The sequence below is a fragment of the Anabrus simplex genome, chromosome 7, assembly GCF_040414725.1.
Source record: "Anabrus simplex isolate iqAnaSimp1 chromosome 7, ASM4041472v1, whole genome shotgun sequence".
In the NCBI taxonomy this organism is placed as follows: Eukaryota; Metazoa; Arthropoda; class Insecta; order Orthoptera; family Tettigoniidae; genus Anabrus; species Anabrus simplex.
This window is the reverse complement of record NC_090271.1, coordinates 145,472,963-145,496,852: the sequence shown is the minus strand read 5'-3', so window position 1 is coordinate 145,496,852 and position 23,890 is coordinate 145,472,963. Positions and strand designations below refer to the sequence as shown.

The 23,890-nt window shown below is 38.4% G+C and overlaps 1 protein-coding gene across 4 annotated transcripts in view; it reads left to right on the top strand.

The window, feature by feature from the left end:
- tws (protein phosphatase 2 regulatory subunit tws) overlaps positions 1 to 23,890 on the top strand; it is a 905,968-nt gene that overhangs the window by 858,020 nt on the left and 24,058 nt on the right. For all 4 annotated transcript variants that reach the window (XM_067151365.2, XM_067151366.2, XM_067151367.2 and 1 more), the window contains one exon: positions 21,327 to 21,506. In XM_067151365.2, coding sequence (XP_067007466.1) covers positions 21,327 to 21,479 — 153 coding nt within the window. In that variant the 3' untranslated portion in view covers positions 21,480 to 21,506. The remainder of the gene's footprint in view (positions 1 to 21,326; positions 21,507 to 23,890) is intronic.

Here is a 23,890-nt window from a genome sequence, read left to right as displayed (position 1 = left end):
TTATTTCTCTACTTATTTTCCTACACCCTGTTGGGATTACAGGTGTGATCCTGTGTCACACTTGTGGACTTGACCCTTTTCATGGCAGATGCCCTTCTTTATACCAATCTTATATATGGGAGGAGGTTATTCAGCCAATATGTGTTTATCTTGTGTGTTGTGTCTTAATGAATTGATGTGTATTGACACAAGAACCCAAACCAAGAATTTTGTCTGTACATTGCTCAGAATTTGAAAATAATGGTATTTCTGTATCGGCCATGTCCATAGTAACAAGAAAATGTACTTTTCACTTTTCCGTAATTTCTGTCTGTATGTACGTATGTATGTATCTACACGCATCACGAGAAAACGGTTGAAAAGAATTTGATAAAAATCGGTATTAAAGTAGCGCTATATAGAGTCGGGGAATAAGAAACTACAGTCTAGGCTGTAAATGATTTTATTCGCCCGAGATAAAATGGTAGTTTAGGGGAAGGCGCCTAAAATTTACTTTTTAAATACCGGTACCTATGTTATTAGTGCTATCGAAAGTACTACATAACAAAAGTTATAGACAATACAATTTCCGATCATTTATGTTTCATTCAGTTTTACTGTACCGACTATGATAAGAGTGATATTTCAGAAGGCCTACAATATCGAAAGCACATAACACTGATCAACAATAACTTTACATTGACCATTGTTTGTTACTGATCAACAATAACTTTACATTGACCATTGTTTGTTGTGATCTTCGTTTCTAATGGTGCCGCTCAACTCCTATAGATGGGATTACTACTGCGTACCGAGTATAACAGCCCGACTGAACATTGGCAGGAAATAGCTGGGGAGTTGGAAAATCTACATTCATTTAATTCCAAATTAGCAGTGAAGAGTGGGCTTGGAGGAAAAAATTGCCTCCAATTCAGATAGATTTTTCCGTTGCCAGTGTAGTGAATTGAGATTTTCCGACCATCGGGTACTCCTAGGAAACAGATTAGTGAAGGGGCATAGTTTTTGCGCTGGGACTCTCCACTATTTGCCTCCCCTTCCACCTTAGTAATCTTCTTTACAATTTAGTCTTGATGTTGAACAGAAAGACAACAATATATAAAAAATTTGATTTATTTTATGTATTGATTACAGAATTACATTAGGTACAATAATCAGATTCTGAATGATCTAAAATATGAACATTGTATATTGAGTTACAATGATAATACTTGTAAAATATACACAAATTTGAACCCCCCTGTGGATGGAGGAAGTAGAATTACACCCATGGTATCCCCTGCCTATTTTAAGAGGTGACTAAAAGGGACCCCAGGGGATCAAAACTTCGGAGCGTGGGTTGGCAACCACATGGCCCTTAGCTGAGTCCTGGCATTGCTTCCAATTACTTGTGCCAGGCTCCTCACTTTCATCTATCCTATCCAATCTCTCTTGTACAACTCTTGTTCTTTTCTGACCCCAACACTATTAGGTTTCCGAGGGCTAGGCACTCTTTCATTTTCACGCTCTTCGTGGTCCTTGTCTTCCTTTGGTTGATATCTTCATTTTTTGAAGTGTCTGATCCCTTCCATCTTTTCCCTCTGATTAGTGTTATATAGAGCATGGTTGCCTAGTTGTACTTCCTCTTGAAACAATAATCACCACCACCACTACTACACGAATTTAACAATTATTTATGTATGTTTCATTGTTCATTATGTTTCAACATAGGTAATATTCCTTATTTATTCATCTCTAACATACTCTTTAAATTATTTAATATTCAATACTTGCTTATATGACATTCAATTTTTCAAAGCCTAACATACGAGAGATAGATTTAAATGGGAAACGATATGAAATTACACGTAATAATAATTATGCCCGCCTCTCTGGTGTAGTGGTTAGTTTGATTAGCTGCCACTCTGGAGGCCTGGATTTGATTCCCGGGACTGTCACGAAACTTGAAAATTGGTACGAGGCCTAGAACGGGGTCCACTCAGCCTCGGGAGGCCATCTGTATAGAGAAGGGGGTTTGATTCTCATCTCACCCATTCTCGAAGGGGTATTCTGGGGTTTCCCACTTCTCCTCCAGGCAAATGTCGGGATGGTACTTAAGGCTACGGCCGTTTATACTTACCTCTTCCTTGTTTATCCATTCTGATCCCCCCTCCCCTCAAAGCCCCTGTTCAGCATGGCAGGTGAGGCGGCCTGGGCGAGGTACTGATCCTCCTCCCTAGATGTATCTCCCCAACCCAAAATCTCACACTCCAGGACACTGCCCTTAAGGCGGTAGTGGTGGGATCCCTGCCAAGTCCAAAGGAAAAAGCAACCTTGAAGGGTGCACAGATTAAGAAAGAAAGAAAGATAATAATAATAATGTCACTGACTTTACGTCCCACTAACTACTTTTACGGTTTTCGGAGGCGCCGAGGAGCTAGAATTCACTCCCGCAGGGGTTCTACGTGCCGGTAAATCTACCGACACAAGGCTGACGTATTTGAAGCATCTTCAAATAATACTGGACTTAGCCAGGATCAAACCTGCCAGGTTGGGTTCAGAAGGCCAGCGCCTCAACTGTCTGAGCCATTCAGCCTGGTGAAAGAAAGAATGAATGATCATTACAATTGAATACAAATAGTTCATGATATTATACAAATAATATGCCGTGGATATTTTAGGTTCGATCACGAATTTGAAACTGTTAGATTTTGTAGGGACTGTTGCCTTCTAACATTCTGTAGGCACTATTTCTGTAACTTTAATCTCCATTTTACAGTCTCCCAAGTAAGTTTTACCAATCATATACCATATTGAATTATTCTGTTGAGTATATTACCCAATACTCAACATATCATATATACATGCCTATTGCACTATCTCTAAAGCTAATTGGACGAACAGTATCGCAGACTTTGATGAAGGTTCCTATAAGAAACACTCCAAGTAGTAGCACTGTGAAACATAGAGCACAAGTCAGCAAACTGATTTCTAACCTCCAATAACCCTCTCTTGGCTATGCCCATGTAAAAGGGTTAAATTTCGTCTCCACGATTCCATCCACAGACAAGAAAAAACATGCTAGCTGCCGATTTGTGTTGTCAGGAAATATTTGTTAGGACAGATGTAAAAACAAAAAACAATGTTCCTGTTTTGAGGCATCATACTAAACTCGACATGTAACGGTAAGATACAAACACTTCTCCTTTTTTTAAAAAAGTGTTTCATGAAAATTATTTTTCCAAAATATTCAGTGAAATACAATGCACATTTGATCAAAATAATTTGCGATAAATCTACCTCCATACCGCGTGGCGGGCATTTCCTGCTTGACGACAATTTATCGTCCATAAGGGGGAACAGGTTAATCATATAGAGTAACGACTTGAAATAAAACTTACACTAGCAATGACCCGTATGTAATTCATTCAAATATTATTTCCTATAATTAAAAGTTACATAATGAAAATTTTTATATTATTATTATTATTATTATTATTATAGCAAAACACATACCTAAACTAATTACTTCTTTGTTTTTGACTGTATCAAGTGTCTTTTGCACCATTTTCCGTGTGCAGAATAAAAATCCCTTATCCTTTCACTTACAGCACGCTTAGAAATAATGTGATGAAGATGCAACGCATGCTTTAAGACATATCGTCCTTGTTTTGCCATAACAGCGAATGTAACAATGCTATTCCTATCCATTATTTCCCCCAAGACTGGTCACACCGCCCAGCCACACATTGATATGCAGTCGCATCAGGACAGTTTTCGTTGAGTTCATTTTCCTATGTGCGTGTGTAAAGGAAAATGAACCTTAAATACATCACACTCTAGGAGTGGGTAAATGTCATGCAAACATACATTCATCCAGTATGGTACAGTAAACATTTTTCTTTACACACACGAATAGGAAAATGAACTCTGAAAATTGTTCTGATGGCGTCTTAAGGTAAATAATGGATAAGAAGAGCATTGTCACATTTGCTGTTTTGGCAAAACAGGGACGATATTTTCAGACCTTCACCTGTGAAATGAGACCAAAACAAGAGAAGCATGATTGTTATATTTCTAGCAGTGTAGGAAACGCTATAAAACAAACCTACAATTGTATTTGAAAATTTGACAATGTTACATAACAGTGAAAAGTTTCAAGTATTATAATTTTAACTCAAGATAAAATGTTATTACCTATAACAGGGGATCTAGTTACTGTTATAATATTATTTTTGGGAATAACTTCTTTTTTTTTAACAGGCGAGTTGGCCGTGCGGTTAGGGGCGCGGCTGTGAGCTCGTATCCGGATACTGGGTTTGAATCCCACTGTCGGCAGCCCTGAAGATGGTTTTCCGTTGTTTCCCATTTTCACGCCAGGCAAATGGTGGGGGCTGTACCTTAGTTAAGGCCACGGCTGCTTTCCTCCCATTCCTAGGTCTTTCCTGCCCTATCGTCGCCATAAGACCTATTTTTGTCGGTGTGACGCAAAGCAAAAAGGAAAAAAATTGCAAATATACATTTTTTATGGTTCAAATGATAGACATTATCAATGTTATTTCAGTGGTTGACTTAACTCAACCCAAAAAAAAAAAAAAAAAAGTTACAATGTTACTAAAGGTCTTTTCTACTCTGATGGCGGGCGGCCTACATGCTGTCAGGGGAAGCGGGGAGCATGGGGCCGACCAAGCCAGCACGACACGAGAGGCCGTTAAGGGAGAGAGACAGAGGCCACTACTACAACGTTGCCAGGAGCACCCGCGCGTGTTAAAGTTGTGTTGAAATCCACATAAGAATGAAATACAGAGCTTCGTATGTTATAGTTTGATTATGGCCTGTGGATGAGTTTTATTATTATTATTATTATTATTATTATTATTATTATTTATTTCTATTATTTTCTTATATCTTCGATGTTGTATGATACGAGTTAATTAATAATGCATATAACAAGTGCATTGACAACAGAACGAAAAACAATTCGTTCAAAAGTACAGAGTCACACAACACATTTTCTTATTTTCTTACTTTATCTTACCTTATTCCAGCTGAAGGATCCGTGTTACAGCACCCCGACACTCGCCATCGTCACCAGAGCTGTCACCAGAAATATCCTCGTCACTCAATTCCTCACTGTGGCTGTCGTCTTGCAGATTTATGAGTATATCATCCATGACTGTGTCCAATACCCTTTTTGTAAACGTCCTCTTGAAATTTTTCAGCATGTGACACACAAGCCTTCCACTCCTGTTCGGTTACTTTATCCAGCTCCTCTTCCTTTAAAGATTGGATGTCGGTTAGTTTCAACGTTTTGTTCCTTTTCCCTACAGCAGTTTTAACGTTTCCCCAAAACAGCTCTATGGGGTTATATTGACAGTGATAGGATGGCAGGCGAACAACAGAATGACCCTTTCTGTCAGCAAGTGTATCAATTTCGTGCATTTTTGCTTGGCTCGAATTGTTTTACAAGAGACAACAGTTCGAGTCTGGTGTGATTGCTGTCATGAGGAATATTCCTAGCAGATAACCACGATATATCAGCTTTTCGTGTGTTCGTTGTAGGAATTCGTTCTAGTTGTACTGAATAGTAGCTGGCATTGTCCATTACAATCACTGAGTCTTTGATGTTCCTTTTGTCAAGAGCGTCTAAAAACTTCAAAAACGACTCTTTAAAAACCATATATCATATCAGTGTGGTAGTCATTGCTGGTTGATTTCACCTTTGGCCTGAAAACCAATTTACATTCCTGTAGAAAACCAGTGCAACTGGAACCTACGTTACAAACAATAATTCGTCCACCTTTCCCCACAGGAACTTTTAAACCTCCTGTACCCTCTTTATCTTGCCAGATTTTTGTTGGAGCATAAGTCTGATGAATGTAAGTCTCATCTGAGTAAAATATATGGGGCGATGGGTCCTTATTCCTGAGGAGATGCATTTTTCTCAAAAACGTTACTCTGGCTGTTACTATATCAGCTCTCTCCATTAAAAATCTTCTCCCATCATTACTTTAATACTTGAACCCCATAGACTTCAGTATCCTCCACAATGAAGTAACTTCCCATTTAAATTGTATATCTCTTTCTAAATCACCACGTAATTTGTTCAGTGTCAGGTATTCACCCTTTACGTAATAACTGAGGAGAGTTCTTCTAATTGCATCTTTATGGAATCCGTCGGTTGCCTTTGTTATACAGTTCCTCGTGATTCGTTTGCGCGGTGATTGAAATGAGATGGAACCAGATGACTGGGTACTGTCTTTACCTTCCTTTACTATACACTGAACGGTTCGCGTACTAACTTGACAAGCTTCCGACACTCTCTACTGCACTTTATACACACTCACTAAAGGGCCATTATTTTCTGCTTCCTTTTGAAAATATTCATAAACATTGCTGATCAGTTTTCTACCCTGGCTCCTTATCTCCTTCCTCTTCACCATTTTAAGATATATAGTGCAATTATTATATAAAAAAATAACGCAGAGCAACACAAATAGAAACGATAGGCAAGAAACTAACGTCACATCACATGCCACGAAAACGTTAATCGAAGAATGCAGTAAAGGACGTGGCAAGAATTACTCATAAAACAAACTCGTCAAACAAGCTCTTTGTAATACCCAGCGCACACTGTAAGACTACTCGGCAACACAGCAGTTCGTGGGGCGAAGTGAGTGTGGCAAACTCTCCGGGCGACTGAATAGTTCTCAGCGCCACCGCTAGGCGATCTTTTGTCTGATTGGGCAGTGACATACTGCCCGTACCCCACTTCCCCTGACAGCATGTAGGCCGCCCGTCATCAGAGTAGAAAAGACCTATACTTTGGACCATCGAAAAGGCATGGTTGGGGATGAACTGCAGACTTGTTAATTCCTACATACACCTAGGTAAGAACTTGCTGTGAGTGGAGATGTGGCTAGAACACATCCACAGTATCCCCTCTTTGTCGTAAGAGATGATGAAGAGGAAATACTAGCAGCCTCAGCTCGGGAATGTGGATTAGTGATCACATGACCCCTAGCTGAGTTTGACATAGTTCTCATTTTCTTGTACTTAGCTCCTGACTTCCTTCTGCCTCGCAGGGTAGCTCAGGCTCTAGAGTTCTGGTCCTCTGAGCTCAAGTCGATTGGTTCATTCCCGGCTCAGTCTGATGGTATTTTAAGTTGCTCCCATCGCCATTGAGACGTCTCGAATTGTTGTGATGCTAAAATTCATAGCAACAACAAAATCGCTTTTTTCTTTTCTCTCGGACTTCCCTTAGTCAGTTCTTGTTCGCTTCTGATCCTGATGGTATTATGTTATCAAGGCTTAAGGAGTCTTTCTTTTTATGCCCTTTATTACCCCATCCCTTTCTTTCATTGATACTGTCATTCTTCATGGTTCATGTTAGTGGGTTACTGTAGTCACGTCCTAGTTCGTGAACCATGGGCAACGGCTGAGTGGCCTAGTAAGTGGTCTTGAGAGTCGGGATACCATTTGCTATGGAATGGGAGTGGGCAACTCGGGCATATTCTGAGTCATGGCCGTCCTTGTGCTCAGGCGGCTAGGACTATACAATTCACCGGTGGTCCATAACCCATTAGAGGAGAGATCCTCACTTGGACTATGTGCAAGTAGGGTAGCATCCTGCTTCATGAATTTACCGAGCTCAGAACATTTTAAGCAAGCCTCTGACCTATGGGAGTAACAGAGTCCCACTTCCATTTGACAGGCGAGGGACTCCTTGGAAACAACTTGGTGAACGAAATGGAATTCGATGGGGAGCTATCAATATTAATGGGGCTTATGGAAGAAAGAAGGTAGAACTGGCTGAGTCAGCAAAGAGGATGCATCTGGATGTGCTAGGAGTAAGTGATATTCGGGTAAGGGGAGATAACGAGGAAGAGATAGGAGATTATAAAGTGTACTTGACGGGTGTTAGAAAGGGAAGGGCAGAATCTGGGGTGGGGCTCTTTATCAGGAATACCATTGCACGCAACATAGTTTCTGTTAGGCACGTAAATGAGCGAATGATGTGGGTAGATTTGTCATTTGGAGGAATTAGGACAAGAATTGTGTCCGTGTATTCACCATGTGAGGGTGCAGATGAGGATGAAGTTGACAAGTTTTATGAAGCATTGAGTGACATCGTGGTCAGGGTCAACAGAGGCTTGCAGACTGAACGCTGAAAGGCATAACAGTCTATAATGATAATATATGTATGTATGTCATTCTTCTAAAGGTTGGATCTGTTTTTCTTTCTCTTCAGTGTGTTACAAGGGTGTGGCTACCAAGTTTTACTCTCTCTTAAAGCAGTCACCACCACATTCTTATATACTTAATTTCAGGAAGTTTCTAATGAAGGGATTGTTTATTCCCAGTTTACAGAAATGGGCCAATAAACATTTAAACAATATGACTGTCACAAAGGGTCAGAGAGTTAACATTCTTGCTAGACATATGGTAAATATGAGGAGAGTATGTATGTAATATGTGCAAGAATGTTTTTTGTAATGTTCTAAAATGATCTTCAGTACCTGTCAGTAGTTAACACAAGCAAGTGGCTGCACGGTTTGGGTCACATAGCTAACAGGTTGCATTCAGGAGATACTGGGTTCGAACAACACCTAATGCTATGCGGCCGATGTCAGAGCAGTTAGGCTGCAAGTACGGTAGATTCGACAGCATGCATTTCATTGCTAACTAGACACTGATTTTTTTTCAGAGGGGAAATTTAAATTTGGAATTGGTAATAGTGCAATTGCACAATTATTTCAGGAGATATTGGGTTCGAACAACACCTTCTAATACTGGGCAGCAAGGATAGAATAGTGCTAATGAGCGATTTCAATGCGAGAGTTGGGAATAGAAGTGAAGGATACGAAAGGGTGATTGGTAAATGTGGGGAAGATATGGAAGCTTAATTTTATGTGCAAAGTAATTTTATAACATTGAATAATTTACTCGCAATCTGAGGTCTGCTTTACTGTTAACATTTTTCTCCTCTTAACATTAGAACTCTTCTGTACATCATTTAGTTTCTTAACATTAATTAGACACACTGCATGCTGTTCTCACTTTGTACTTAAGAAGTTTCTCATCAGTGTGGTCGACCTGACTACAGGCAAACTGCTGAAGTGGTGACAAAGCAGGGCTTCATTAAGATAAGTTCCAAATTTCAAATTCATAGATGTTTGGACAGAAATAAACATAAATATTTCCAAATATTGAATGTGACTTGATAGAATCTGATCTTACCGAGCTCGATAGCTGCAGTCGCTTAAGTGCGGCCAGTATCCAGTATTCGGGAGATAGTAGGTTCAAACCCCATTGTCGGCAGCCCTGAAAATTGTTTTCCGTGGTTTCCCATTTTTCACACCAGGCAAATGCTGGGGCTGTACCTCAATTAAGGCCACGGCCGCTTCCTTCCCACTCCTAGCCCTTTCCTGTCCCATCGTCGCCGTAAGACCTATCTGTTTCAGTGCGACGTAAAACAACTAGCAAAAAAAAAAATCTGATCTTTTAAGAACGACATGTGTTATTCTTTGTTTAATATTGTGTATTTTTATTCCTTGTTTAATAATGTATATTTATATTAAAATTGTGCATTCGACAGATTTGAAAGCTTTTAAGTTACAGTTTTACTATATTTAAGGCCTGAACTACGACTGTCGGATAAACACCCAGATACGTAGGCTCTAGTTTTGCAAACTAGAAGTTAAATATTTTCTAGCATACTACCAACGGATTTTAACAACAGTATTGTTATGCGGAAGATGTAGTAACATTTTTATTGCGTTGGTTGTAAGGTTACTGAAAATATAGTGAAATTTAGTGCGGTGGTGTTCGTGCTCCCTGGGGTTTCCATTTGTTTAGCGTTACTCCTTTTGAAATTGTATTACTAGAGTCTAATATTGGGCTCTTGTTAAGCTATAATGTTGAAGTTCATGTCAAAATACAGAATTAGGACTGTAATCTACACATACAAAGGAATGTTAAAATTAACTTTGTAATGAAACTCAGAAATTGTTGTACAAAATAAGACTGAAAATGCAACCTGGACACACAAGTTAAGATTCAGATTATGTATCTTGTCAAATAATTTCTACCACACAGTATAGTTTTGTGTTTGTGTAATACTATTTATGAGGATATGCGTTATGGCAAAAGTAAAGTTTATATTTCGTAATTAATGCCACTGTATGCGGCGTAGGATCATTAATTTTATTATTAATTCAATTTATTGTTGCTAATTTAATAAGTACTTAGTTTCTTTTTTTATAAGACAACTAGCAAGATACCCGTGCTTCGCTACGGTATTATACTGAAATTTATAATTGAATGCTTAAAATTTTATATATAATCCGCCAAAATTCACGTTCTGACGGCAAAGTTCCTCCCATTCTTCAATCTTTCTTTCCAGCAATCGATTTCGTACTTCCTGGGCTAGCTCCAGGTATTCCTCCCAGATAGTTGGATCCCTTAAATCTTTGCCACCTTTGCCTATAAGCATTTTTAATAAAGACAAATCCTTGAGGAGATCCGGCATGGTGTCGTCGTGGGTGCAGTGGTGGTACTGAAGCCGCGGCCGGACTGCATTCGTAGTCATTACTCGGTCAGGACCCGTTCCCAGCGCGGTCCACACATTTTGAAGACGGTCAGAAAATTATTATTAGGGTGGGAGATATTAGTTGAATTTAGGTTGTTGTTGTTGTTGTTATTGTTATTATTATTATTATTATTATTATTATTATTATTATTATTATTATTATTATTTTTATTATTGATGTTCTGGACCCCGCAGCAAGATGCAAGACTGCTACTTCGCGGTAAATTACATCTGCTGCCATTGTCGTTGCTGACAGTGTGACCAGCACCATTGTCGCGCATAGGCAAGTGCGCGGGATTTCTGGCGATACAAATTATATACTTTTGTTTATTATTGACCTTATTATAGAGGTGAACAATTGCACGGTCAATATCACTCCTATCGTTTATGTCAAATATGTTCAAATTTTTATTTATGTGCCAGGAGTATGTACTGTAATCTAACTTTAAGTTCTCCAAAGGAAAAGATGGCTCTTGAAAACGAACCCAGGAAAGATAAAAAAATTATTGGTTTATGAGCAGAATCAAGTACATTATGAACAGTAAAGTCAATTGGTCTCAACTCCTTTTACACCCCACCGCCGTTAAGTTGATCTCTCCGACCCCCAAAGAAAGAAGGCTTGTTTCTTTATGCTTAAAGGAGATTCCAAATACCAATGTTCACGTCTGTTACCTTCAGTTTTGAGATATAAGTTACCGCATAAAAAGAATGTACTTTTTTAAATTCCTTTCACACTCCCCCCCCCCTTCTCCACCACTAAGTGAATTTTCTGGAAAAAATACTGGTTCCTTTATTAGTAAAGGATCGTCTAAATACCTATTATCACGACTGTAACATCCTCAGTTTTTGAGATATGTGTCCTCATAAAAGGAATTCAACTCCTTTTCACCCCCGCTCCCCAAGATGAATTTTTCTTTGTTTTTAAAGGAGATCAAAATACCAATTTTCATGTCTGTAACATCTTTAGTTTTTATTAGATGCAAGTATCCTTTACAATTAATTCAATTAATTTTTCAAATCTTTCACACATACATCTCCCCCCCTCCTTATTGGATTTTCTCAAATCAAAGGAATACGTCTTTCTTTAATTTTAAAGCAGATTCCAAATACCAATTTTCACGTCTGCAGCATCTTTCGTTTTTGAGATAATAGGATATTCATACAAATAATTCTAATGGGGCTGATGACCTTCGATGTTGGGCCCCTTAAAACAGCAAGCATCAATAATTCTAATAATTTTTCAGTTCTATCCCCCACCCCCTTTAAGTGGATTTCCGAAAACAAAAAATACGTATTTCTTTATTTTTAAAGGAGATTCCAAATACCAAATTTCACGTCTGTAACATCTTCAGTATTTGAGATATCGGTATCCTAATAAAAATAATTCAGCCTCATTTTTCAGTCCTTTTTACTGCCCACAAGTGGTTTTTCCAAAAACAAAAAATACATGTTTCCTTATTTTAATAGAGATAAAAAATACCTTTTCATTTCTGCAACGTGTTAAGTTTTTGAGATATACTGTAGACATGCTCATTTTGAAATTTCACCCCATTTTTAGTTCCCCTTAAGTGGAGTTTCTGAAAACAAATCACCTATGTTTGTTTATTTTTAAAGAAGATTCCAAATACCAATTTTCAGGTCTGTAATATCTTCAGTTTGGGAGATTTAAATATCGTCATTAAAGGCATTCAAACCCTTCTTCACCCCGCCTGTAGGGATTTTCTGAAAACAAAAGAATACGCGTTTCTTTATTTTTAAAAGGAGATTCTAAATACCAATTTTTACATCTGTACTCTTTTAAAGTTTTGAGATATAGATACTCATTTTAAAAATTCACCCTCTTAGCAACGGAATATCCAAAAATCCTCCCTTAGCGAGCACCTACATTATATTAAAAATGTGTCCTAAAAATTTCATTTCGTTATGTCCAGAAGTTTTGGCTCGGCGATGACGAGTCAGTCAGTCAGTCAGTCAGTCAGGACATGTTCTTTTATGTATATAGATGTTAGAATAGCGACTGGCAAGCATTTATCTCCCTTTAGTGTAATACTTAGTAGCAAGTTGTTATGAAGTCAAAGAAATATAACCTCCTTAATGTCCTCATTTGACGGACGAATTGCCATGAACGTCTTATACCTTTGCTCCATATGTGCGTCGCGGATAGATTTGAAATATAACCCAAACTGTTGACACACACTCTAGTGATTAGGAAATGTGTACCTCTAGTACCCTACCAACTAACATTTAGAAAATATTGGACTATTGGGACTCAAATCCATAAACAACTGTTTGGCATCATCAAACGATGTTGCTGTAACTACTATGGATACCTAGGGAGCTTCCTGTTTAATTATTGCTTGCGTGCATCTCATATACAGTAGCAACAACTTGCTAGCTTGGGAAGTCTTTTAAAATTCTCATATATTTTATAAATATATACTCATATTACATAACTTATTTTTCGTATAGCATTATGCAGATGTAGATTCATCTTTGTGTAGCTATCTTGATTCTTACAGTAGTGTCACCGATAGGAGCAAAGTCCCAGATAAGAGTGTTAGCTGCCTCTCCAACTCCAGCATAGCTAAAATCAAGAATATTCTCCCAGATTGCACATAAACAAAAGTCGTAGTATGCGCAGCCGAACTTCCAGATAAATGTACAAACTGCGACATAAATTTAAATCGCACTTTTATCTGTCTGTCGTAATACAGACCCTTACATTTTAATTTGGAGCACCCACTGACTCAAATATGTATTAATATTATATAACTAGCGCATATCTAGGTTAATGTTTGCTGGGCGGGCTGTAATAATGGCAGGGCGGTGTGCTCATTAGAAAGGTCCTGGGGAGAACACTGCTCGGTGTCTCTGAAAACTGTAAAAGTAGTTAGTGGGGCGTAAAACCAATATGTTACTTTTGTTGGTGTTATGCACTTACGAGCAAAAAGAATGCAACACGTCAGATTTTGCAAAGAAAGTGATCTGCATCATTAAAATCAATTTCTAAGTTGTGTGTGTTACCTTTATGATTATTTAACTCACTATTGAGATCCAGAGCAATTTTCATTCTTAGAAGTGAGAGTTTACTGCAAATTATTCACAGGGATAAAAGGCTTACTAAATTCACCCTTGTTTGTATCTGTTTAAAATTGTTCACAGACAGTTCATTTCCTCTTACTCAAATATTGCACTTATTATTGTTGTACTGCATCTCTACATCATCACACACACACACACACCTTCAGAAACGTGTGTTGCTACCTGTGGCACAAATCACATCTTTGAGCCTTTGAGCCTTTGAGGTACTCCTGATGAGTGCCGCTATGCCCTCTTGAGGAATGAGCTCCCATTCGTCTTGAAGGACTTTCTGCAGCTCCTGCATAGTCTTTGGATTATGACTATGCTCTTTCTCAATGTCCCGTAGATGCTCAAGTGGGTCGAGGTCTGGACTGTATGCAGGCCATCTCATCGGTTGGAGACTTAGTTTGTCGAGGTACTGAAGGACACGTCTTGCTATATGAGGATGTGCACTGTGCTCCATTATCAGGAAATTTTCGCCAATGTTAGTTGCGAAAGGAAGGCATTGTTCTGGGGTTTCTTCATTGTAAGGATAGACCGTAAGTGACCCGCCTTCCACAATGATGAGCTCTGTTCGGGCAGCCAAGATGATGCCCAGATCAAAGCACTGGCACCTAATAGACTACATTATTGTCCGCGCCAGAGATAAGTGCAATGTTCATATAACCGAAGTTATGACCGGTGCTGACGACCACCGCTTAGTTCAATCTGTGATGGCTATACAGGTTCCTTCACAATGATGGATTCAGGGGAAGGCGATAAAACACAAAATAAATACTGAACAACTTAGGAACAACAGTATCAGATATGCCTATCAAGTACTATTAGCTGATAAACTTCCGAATGAATACCCAGAAGATATTGAGCAGCACTGGTTGTTATTAAAATCGGCTATTATAGCAGCTGGCAAAGAAGCAGTTGGTGTTAATAAGAGGAAACATCAGGACTGGTTTGATGAGAACGACAAAGAAATATGTGACCTAAGTGATGAAAAGCGGAAGGCCTACAACGCTTGGTAAAATGAACCAAATTCATTTCCCAAGAAACATAGATATCAACAACTTAAGACGGAAGTGCAGAAGAGATGCAGGATGATCAAGAAAAAATGGTGGATAGACAAATCACTGGAAATGGAGAATTTAATCGCCTCCAACAACACTAGTGCCTTCTCCAGTGCTACCAAAGCTATTTATGGTCCCTCCACCAAAGGTTTTAATTGTCTAAAATCCAGAGACAGTACTGAAATTCTTAAAGATCCTGATTCGATAGCTTCCCGTTGGAAAGAACCTTTTCAAGACCTTCTGAACAGAAACTCGTTTGTCGAGGAAGATGTGTTTGCTGATATTCCACAACAGCCAATTCAAGATCACTTAAGTGAAGTCTCTTCTATTCAAGAAATTGAGAAGGCCATTCAACAGCTGAAGAATGAAAAGGCACCCGGACAAGATAGAATTCCAGCCAAGCTTTTCAAGGAGGGTGGTCCTTTGTTAATTCAATATATGCACATGTTGATTGTTAAAATATGGAACACGGGAACAATCCCTGCTGATCTACGGGATGCTTCCATCATTACTATCTTCAAGAATGGGGACAAGACTGTGTGTAACTATTATAGAGGAATATCATTACTCTCTGTTGCAGGAAAAATTCTTGCTAGAGTGTTGTCTAATCGTCTACTGCCTTTGACTGAAATGTGTCTACCAGAAACTCAGTATGGTTTCAGGCCAAACAGAAGTACAATTGATATGATTTTCAGTGCAAGACAAGTGCAGGTAAAGTCTAGACAGCAAAACCAACCCTTGTACATGGCTTTTGTTGATCTTGTCAAGGCGTTTGATTCTGTTAATCGAGAAGCTCTATGGAGAATTCTAGCTCGGATTGGATGTCCAAACAAATATATACAGATACTCAGACTGCTGCATGACGGCATGTTTGCTGCTTTTCTTTCTAATACAAAACCAGGAGACCCTTTCCGTATTTCTACTGGAGTCAAGCAAGGTTGTGTAATTGCTCCAACATTGTTCGCACTATTTGTTGGAACTATACTACACCTTGTGGATGATAAACTGCCATCAGTTGTAGAACTTCTGTATAGAACTGATGGAAATCTGTTTAATATTAACAGATTGCCAGCTAAGACCAAGGTGTCCTCAGTGTCAGTTATAGAGCTTCAGTACGCAGATGACAATGTTATCTTAGCCAACACAGAGGAAGATCGGCAATCAGTCCTCAATGCTTTTATCAAGCACATGAAAGTATCGGACTGGAAATTAATATTATTAAGACTAAGATCCATTACCAGCCGGCAGCAAATTCCAATAAGAGAACTCCGGCTATTACAATCAGTGGCCAGTCTCTGCAGAATATGTCATTTTCCTTGAAGCCATCTCTCGACATGTGCAAACATTGATGCAGAAATCCAATATCGTTTAAGGTGTGCTAGTGCAGCTTTCGGTCGTCTCCTAAGAAGAGTGTTTGACAATCATGATATCTGTCTGAGAACCAAACTGTACGTTTACAATGCTGTTGTAATTCCTACTTTTATCTATGGTTGTAAGACCTTGACAATCTACAGGACAAACCTAAAATGCCTGGAGAAATACCATCAACAAAGCTTGCAGAGAATACTGAAAGTTAAATGGCAAGATTGTCGAAAGAACATTAGCATCCTCGAGGAAGCCAACACTACAAGCATGGAGGCAAAGATAGTCAGGCATCAGCTACACTGGGCTGGTCATATCGTCTGCATGCCAGATACACGCCTCCCAAAGAAAATCTTGTACTCCCAACTAAGGAATGGCCAGCGTAACCATGGAAGGCAGCTTAAACGATATGAGGATGTTCTAAAGTGTAATCGTAAAAGATGTCATATTGATATGGTCAACTGGGAAACTACAGCCGAGGATGGGCCCAAATGGTGTAGCATTGTATACAGTGGAGTTGAACATCTAGGAAAAGGTAGGAGAAGATTAGAAGCTGAGAGGAGGAACCGCAGAAAAGAACGAGCGAATGCGACGGATGGCGTTCTTGCACAACCATCTGCTGCAACTACTAGTGTGTGCTGGCACGGCCATAAAATCTGTGCATCCAGAATCGGACTGTTCAGCCATCTGAGACGACACAGTTAATACGTCCAAATGACATTGTATTTATATACTATATATTCGTTGACGAATTAATGATGAAGATGGTGACCAATAATACAGTAATAATAATAATAATAATAATAATAATAATAATAATAATAATAATAATGATGATGATAATAATAACATAGTAATAATAATATTAATAATAATAATAATAACTAGCAGTTTCCCCCGCTGGCTCCGCCCGCAATGTACAAAGTATGGTGTTGTTCGTTACTATCCTAACGGATGTATTTGCAAAGTTTAGAGTTAATGAAATAAAGCGCATGATCTGCTGTGGTAATAGAATGTAATATTATGTCAACAAAACGGTTGAAAATACATCACACAAGGAAATTGAATTAAACGTTCCTTGGAACAACACTACGCGCCAAACTGTTAAAAAGTCCATCCAAGATCTTCGTATGGAGACAAATGTACTCATAACTTTTCTCATAATCTGCCAATTTAAGTAGTTATTACCTGAAAAGAAAGCGCTTGATCCATTGAGTGTTTTAGACCAAAACGAACTGCATACCTCAATTAGAATGAAAGATATGATTGGTTCAATGAGACAGAATGTTGAAGAAATGAGACGTCACATTGAATGTGCACCCATAACTTTCTTCAGAATCAACCAATTTGAATAGTTAAGAGCTGAAATGAAAGAGCCTGATCCACTGAGTGTTCTTAGGCCAAAACGAACTCCGTACCTCAATTAGAACCAAAGATATGATTGCTTCAAAGAGAAAAAAAATGAAAAAAATCAAATAATTTGAGGAAGGTGGAAGTTAAGTGATTTATAGTATCTGATGACAAATCTGTGCATGAATACCTTTCAGTTAAAAAAACATGAAGGAAATCGACCGGATAGAATGGCCGGACTGACTGACTTTAGTTTTCATAAATATTTTTAATATATATAGATAATTCCTGCTTGTCCAAAAAAAAAATGTATCATGGAACGAACTAGAGGGTTAGAAACTGTTTTGTTTTATGCTACACATGCATTCTGGCATAAGTTATAATATAAAAATTGGGTTTGCCTATAGCAGTAACAACAAAAGTTGGCGTATGACATTTCTTAGAGAGAGGTCCGTTTACTGCCTGCCGTGATGGGATAAAGGGAGTGGCTGTGTGGTTGCCATGGTAACGAGGGTGGGGTGACTGCGGTTGCCATGGAGATAAAACTTCTGGGCAGCTCGTCTTGCTGGGAGTTGCCAAACCTCTCAATTCACTTGTGAGTTAAATCTTGTCGCAAGCAGTTCAGTGTGAGTGGCATTCTATTTATGTTTTGTGGCCATTAGTAAGTTTCTACTTGTATTTTAAATACTGTTTATGTGTGTACGTGCATGCAATCGTTGTATTATAATTTATATTTCGAGTACGAAGAATACTCCTCGAGGGAGAGGGAGGCCCAGGACTCGTCCACCTCGTGAGAAAAATACCGCCGGCTAATAAGGTGTGCAGAGACAAAGTATAGGATAAAGGGCATGTTGAAGGATTTTTCAGGCTATATAGGTACCATCCCTGTTAAAGAATAATAATGTAATTGATTTTACGTTCTGTAGCACTTTCAAATACCAGCTGACTGAGCCAGGGTGGGGATCAGAAGGCCAGCGCTCTACTCTCTGAGCTTATCAGGCCGGTCCCTGTTAAAAATAACGTAAGATGAGACCAAGTCAGTCAGTCACAGCAAAATTTGTCCCATTTGCGACCACTCCCATTACAATGGAAAACAAGAATGTGAAGAAAGACCAGTTCTTGTCCCATTTGCGATCACAGTAAAATTATCAGCAGCCTGTCAGGGTTTTCCAACTTCAATGCAGCAAGGGGACTGCTAATTGCAGTGTGCTCTACACAAATGTGTGATAAGGATTCTCCCAACCTGTACCCTCTCTCTTGAACATTTTTTGAGGTAATATTAGTCTATACTTCTTAACATACTGTAATTATTCCAGCTTTAGGCATCCATCGTTGACGTAGGTTTTGTTGGTATGCTATCTGCGTGCTTACTTACGACATGAGGTCAATGAGACGAAGAAAGGCAAGCCTTATGCTTTATATAATGGATACTCTTACAGAAATTTACAGAAAAGTGAGGGGTGTTTGGTGACGTGGGTTTGTTTTACCGCTGGATTTACGTCGCGACACAGATAGTTCTTATGGCGACAATGGGATAGGAAAGGGCTTGGAGTGGGAAGAAAACAACCGTGGCTTGTTGTGCTTGTTGTGAAAATGAAAATAGGAAACCACGGAAAACCATCTTCAGGGCTACCGACAATGGGATTCGAACCCACTATTTTCCGAACGCAATGTAATCTTCTCGCGCTGTCATTATAGAATTGTCATTTTTTTCAACTTATTGTAATCTAAACATTATCTTAACATTCAGTTCTGGAATCTTGTACATCTAATCCAAGCGTAGAGACAAAAATTATAATTTTATTTATATAGATGAAAGTAGACTTAGTGGCCGCACATTTTAACGTGCTATGGCTATGGAGCCAAGGTCTGCATTTGGGAAACGCGTGGGTTCGAATCCCACTGTCGGTTCTTCTCAGAATAGTTTTCTGTGGTTTAATATTTTCACTTCCAGGCAAATGCTGGTACAGTTCCTATCCATAGGGTAGAGCTGAGTCCTCGCACCCCTTACCCAATTTCATTCCCCATAACACATTTTGTCTTCATTAGCTCCTCAACTGAGGTTGGTGCCAGGAAGGGCATCTGGCAGTAGAAACATGCTGTATAAATTAATCTCATCTCATCCCGACCCGGTATCAATAAACGAGACTGAGAGGTAGACATACATACAGACAGAGGAAAGTAGGTTGATTATAATTTGTGCAGCTGCTTACTTAACGCCTCAGTATGAATATTTGAACAGTTTGAGCATTATGTAAGCATTCATTTAATATTAATATTGTCCGCTATTGTATAGGAAAGTGTAAGTTAACTGTTAAGTATGAGATGAACTATAATTGCTTTAAAAAGGGTAGCACTGTCGAAGAAGTTAAGTGTTACAGCAAAATTCTTTGTATTGAAATCGGAAAGTGTAAAATTCAACGGTTTTAATACGCCCATCTTTTGTCCTACTTCTTAAAACTCATTTAACTGCCTTTACACCCACAACCATCTGGTAACTCTAAATAAAAGGTTTATTTGAGTCCTGTTTATTCCCTGTCAGTCCCGATATAAATGCATCAATCTCAAACGGTAAATATAGGTAATTTCAACATACGATTCGTAAGATTCCCAGTTTCGCCAGTTACTTGAGGGATGTCTTCCTGTACCAGTCCTTCAGTAAGGAATTCCCTCACAGCAACCTGACTGTTTGTATGTCACTGATAAGAACCTGACTGTATAAGAGCGATCGCAAATGGGACGACACCGCCTGGCCAGGTAGTCTACAACAGATCACAGCGGTCAGAATGAAGGAGGGAAGAAGTGAGTAGGAAGCAAGGGGTAAGAGCATATAGAAAGGAATGCTGGAATGTGGCAACATTGTGAAATGGCACGTGAAGTGCTCCTCCCTCCAACCTTACCTGTCATACGCCAACTCTTGTTATTACTAATATAGTAGCTCTCAGCACATATAGCAAGAGAATTACTAATATCGATCGCTAAGAACAAAAGGGTAAAAACAAAATATTACAATACAATTTTGCCAGAGCATTTCGGTTAAGCTGGGTTCCAGTCAAGTGAGGTTCGGTTTAATGGGGTTCTACTCTATCTCAAACGTCTTATAGGTGTAACTGTTTTTTCTTTTTTTTCTGTCAGTGTATTATGTTGCAAGGAAAAATCCATACTCTGTTAACCAAGAAAAATAATGTAGATAAATTAGACTAGATAAGAAAAGATCTTGCAGTAAAAATTGTAGAGCCTGCATGCTGAAATGAAAAGGTGAAAATGAGAAATGCTCATGTTGATGGAAGAACAAATTCAAGTTCTCAAGAATGAAGGCTGGAGATCAGTTTGAAAATAATCTGGAAACAAATTGCATGAATATATTTGGTGGTGGTCTTTTGATTATTTGAGATTTCCCTTTTTCAAATTGAACTCGATTAATAGAATATGCTTATTTTTTAAAATGCACTCTATTTTTAGGATCGCTTGTGCAATAGATATGCTTTTAAAATTCATTGATTTTAATTCAAATATATTTCTCTAAATTCTACTTTGAGGAAATATTAATTTCACTGTATTTTAGTTGTAATGTACTGTATTCAGATGTTAGGGAAGTGTGAAGATATCATCTGATAGCCTTAAGGCTACTTAGGGAAAAATATCAACATTATTTTCACATTCACTCTCAAGGAATTTTAAAGAGTTCCTTAAAGAGGTAGATGAATCTTCTAGCAGTTTAGTTGTATCAGTATCTTGTCTGCTCTTTTATACCATGTGCTATTAATTTTCTAGCATGGTTGGAATTAAATTTGTAAAAGATTCCTGAATTCTTTTGTTACATGTCTTATATGTAGTGTATGGTTAGTTTTATAAGTTCCCATTTTGCTGGTTACTGCCTTTAATATTAGAAATATTCTTTGTAGGTTTGCACGGGTGGTAAACGTAAAAAGGATGAGATAAGTGTTGATTGTTTAGACTTCAACAAGAAAATCCTTCACACAGCGTGGCATCCAACGGAAAATATTATAGCTGTAGCTGCCACGAACAACCTGTTCCTATTCCAGGACAAGTTCTAGCACACAGGCATCCGACACACTCACCAGGTAAGTACTCTAGATAACTTTTGGAAGTTTTTCTAATATGTATTCTCCCCCTCATCTGCAATAAATCCCCTGTTGTGAATATGTGAAGTTTGCAATCATGGCCTGGAGGATGGTTTATTGTGTGCATTATTATTGCATTTAAAAAATAAAGAAACTGCTACTTTATTGAAGACTTGAAATTTCGATAATCTGTTCATAATATACCGTATTTACTTGTGTATTAGACCCCCTCATGTATTAGACCGTTTCTGGTTTTTTGGAACTACGAAAATCAAAAGAATCTTATACAAGACCCCCTCAATGTAATTCGTCACAGAAGGATGATTCCGGTTCAAAGCCTTGCTGCAGTGCTGATGATATCACACAAATTAGTAAATAGTTTCGTCTGTACGACCCACAAAATGAAAACGCGTGTAAGTCATGCGGTACATCTGTGTTTTGTAGTTAAGAAATGTTTGCCTCCGTAGCGTAGGCCTATAGGTTTCATGTCCAACCCACGCATTGCAAGCACGCATCAGTCGTGCTATATGTCTGTGTTTTGTAGTTAAGAATGTCCGCCAGCGTAATGGTTAGCACAGTTAGCTGCCCTTTTCAGGAGCCTGAGTTTGATTCCTGGTACCAGAGATTTACGAATGGCAGGAAGGTTGATATGCAGTAAAAAAATGGTACATACAACTCCTCTCTCACGGGGTGTGTGTGCGTGTGTGTCTGTTTAAAAAGGAACTGCACCACCTCAGGGCGAGGAATGGAGCTTTAGTTAAGAAATATTCACGGTTGTTGCCATTAATATAGCAGGCGAGATCATTAACAAAATCATTTAATATCTCTTAACTCGGGCCATTATAGTTTTTTTATTTTATTTTAGAGAAGTAACTAAAACATGATAAAAACAATCCAATAATGATTGTTTTACTCGCCGACGTACCTAACAACAAATAATAATAATAATAATAATATTGATTTTACGTCTCCACTTGTAACGATTTTCAGAGACGCCAAATAAAACGTAAGGGAAGGAGGGGGAATACCACGCATGTAAGGAAATATGTCAATAGCAACTGAAGTGTTATCCGTATTAATGACATCAGTTTTGCTTGACAAGAACGAGGTCTTACCTATGCATGAACCACTTCATTTTTGGAATAAAACCATAGGATAATATCGATATTGAAAGAAATATGAGAAAGTACCTTTGTGCGGTATTTCCCCACCCATAGGGTAAAACCGCGCTGAGAGTGGGGCAATACCGTGAAGAAGGAAGCAGGGCATCACTGTGTAGAATTTACAACAAAATATTCCTAATCACTGAAATATTAATTTATTACACGAAAATATAAGGAAAAACATCAAAATAATATATCAATTAGGCCTAAAAAAGTTCGGAGAAATTTTCTGGCACACATTATAGCATTATTAATGTGTCTGTAACTTATCAGCACTTGCAAGTGATAAAAATCATTGTTATCCGTATTGAAGATACTGAATGTAGGATGCTAAAAGGTTTGTTTTGTCACCTATTCAATACATATAAATTTTACAATTTAGGAATTTATTATTGATTCCACTTGAGACATATTTCGCCCTTCATTGAGGGCATCATCAGTCAAATTATCTCCTCAAGGCAAAAATCAGGTACCTAGTTAGTAGTTGACATGCACAAATTAATACATTATTAATACACATTACAAAAATTAAGTATGAGAAACCGTTGTACAATAGTGATGGTTGAACATATAGGTTTATAGAATAAGAAGTCAGCACCAATGCGTAAAATTAAAATAGTAGAGTTCGGCAGTGGTGCTCTGGAGAACAGTTGACGCAATCATAGGAAAATATAAAGTTTTAAAAATATTTACGATCCTGGCTCAGTCCGGTGGTATTTGAAGGTGCTCAAATACGACAGCCCCGTGTCGGTAGATTTACTGGCACGTAAAAGAACTCCTGTGGAACTAAATTCCGGCACCTCGGCGTCTCCGAAGACCTTAAAAAGTAGTTAGTGGGACGTAAAGCAAATAACATTATTATTATTATTATTAAAAATATTTACATTATAACAATCAAGGGAGAAAGGGTGTAGTGCTCGGCGTCAATGTTTGTAACCAAAAATTAATGTCAATGGTTGGTAACTATACAGTAATTACATTGTCCAATTAATAATTTCGTGTGGCTATTTCTAGCCGAGTGAAGCCCTTGTAAGGCAGACCCTCCGTTGAGGGTGCTTGTCCAATTGAACAGTTGAGAATAAGGTTTTTAAAAATATTTACATTATAACAATCAGGGGAGAAAGGGTGTAGTGCTCGGCGTCAATGTTTGTAACGAAAAATTGTCGGTGGTTGGTAACTATACAGTATTTACATTGTCCAAGTGAACAGTTGAGAATTTTA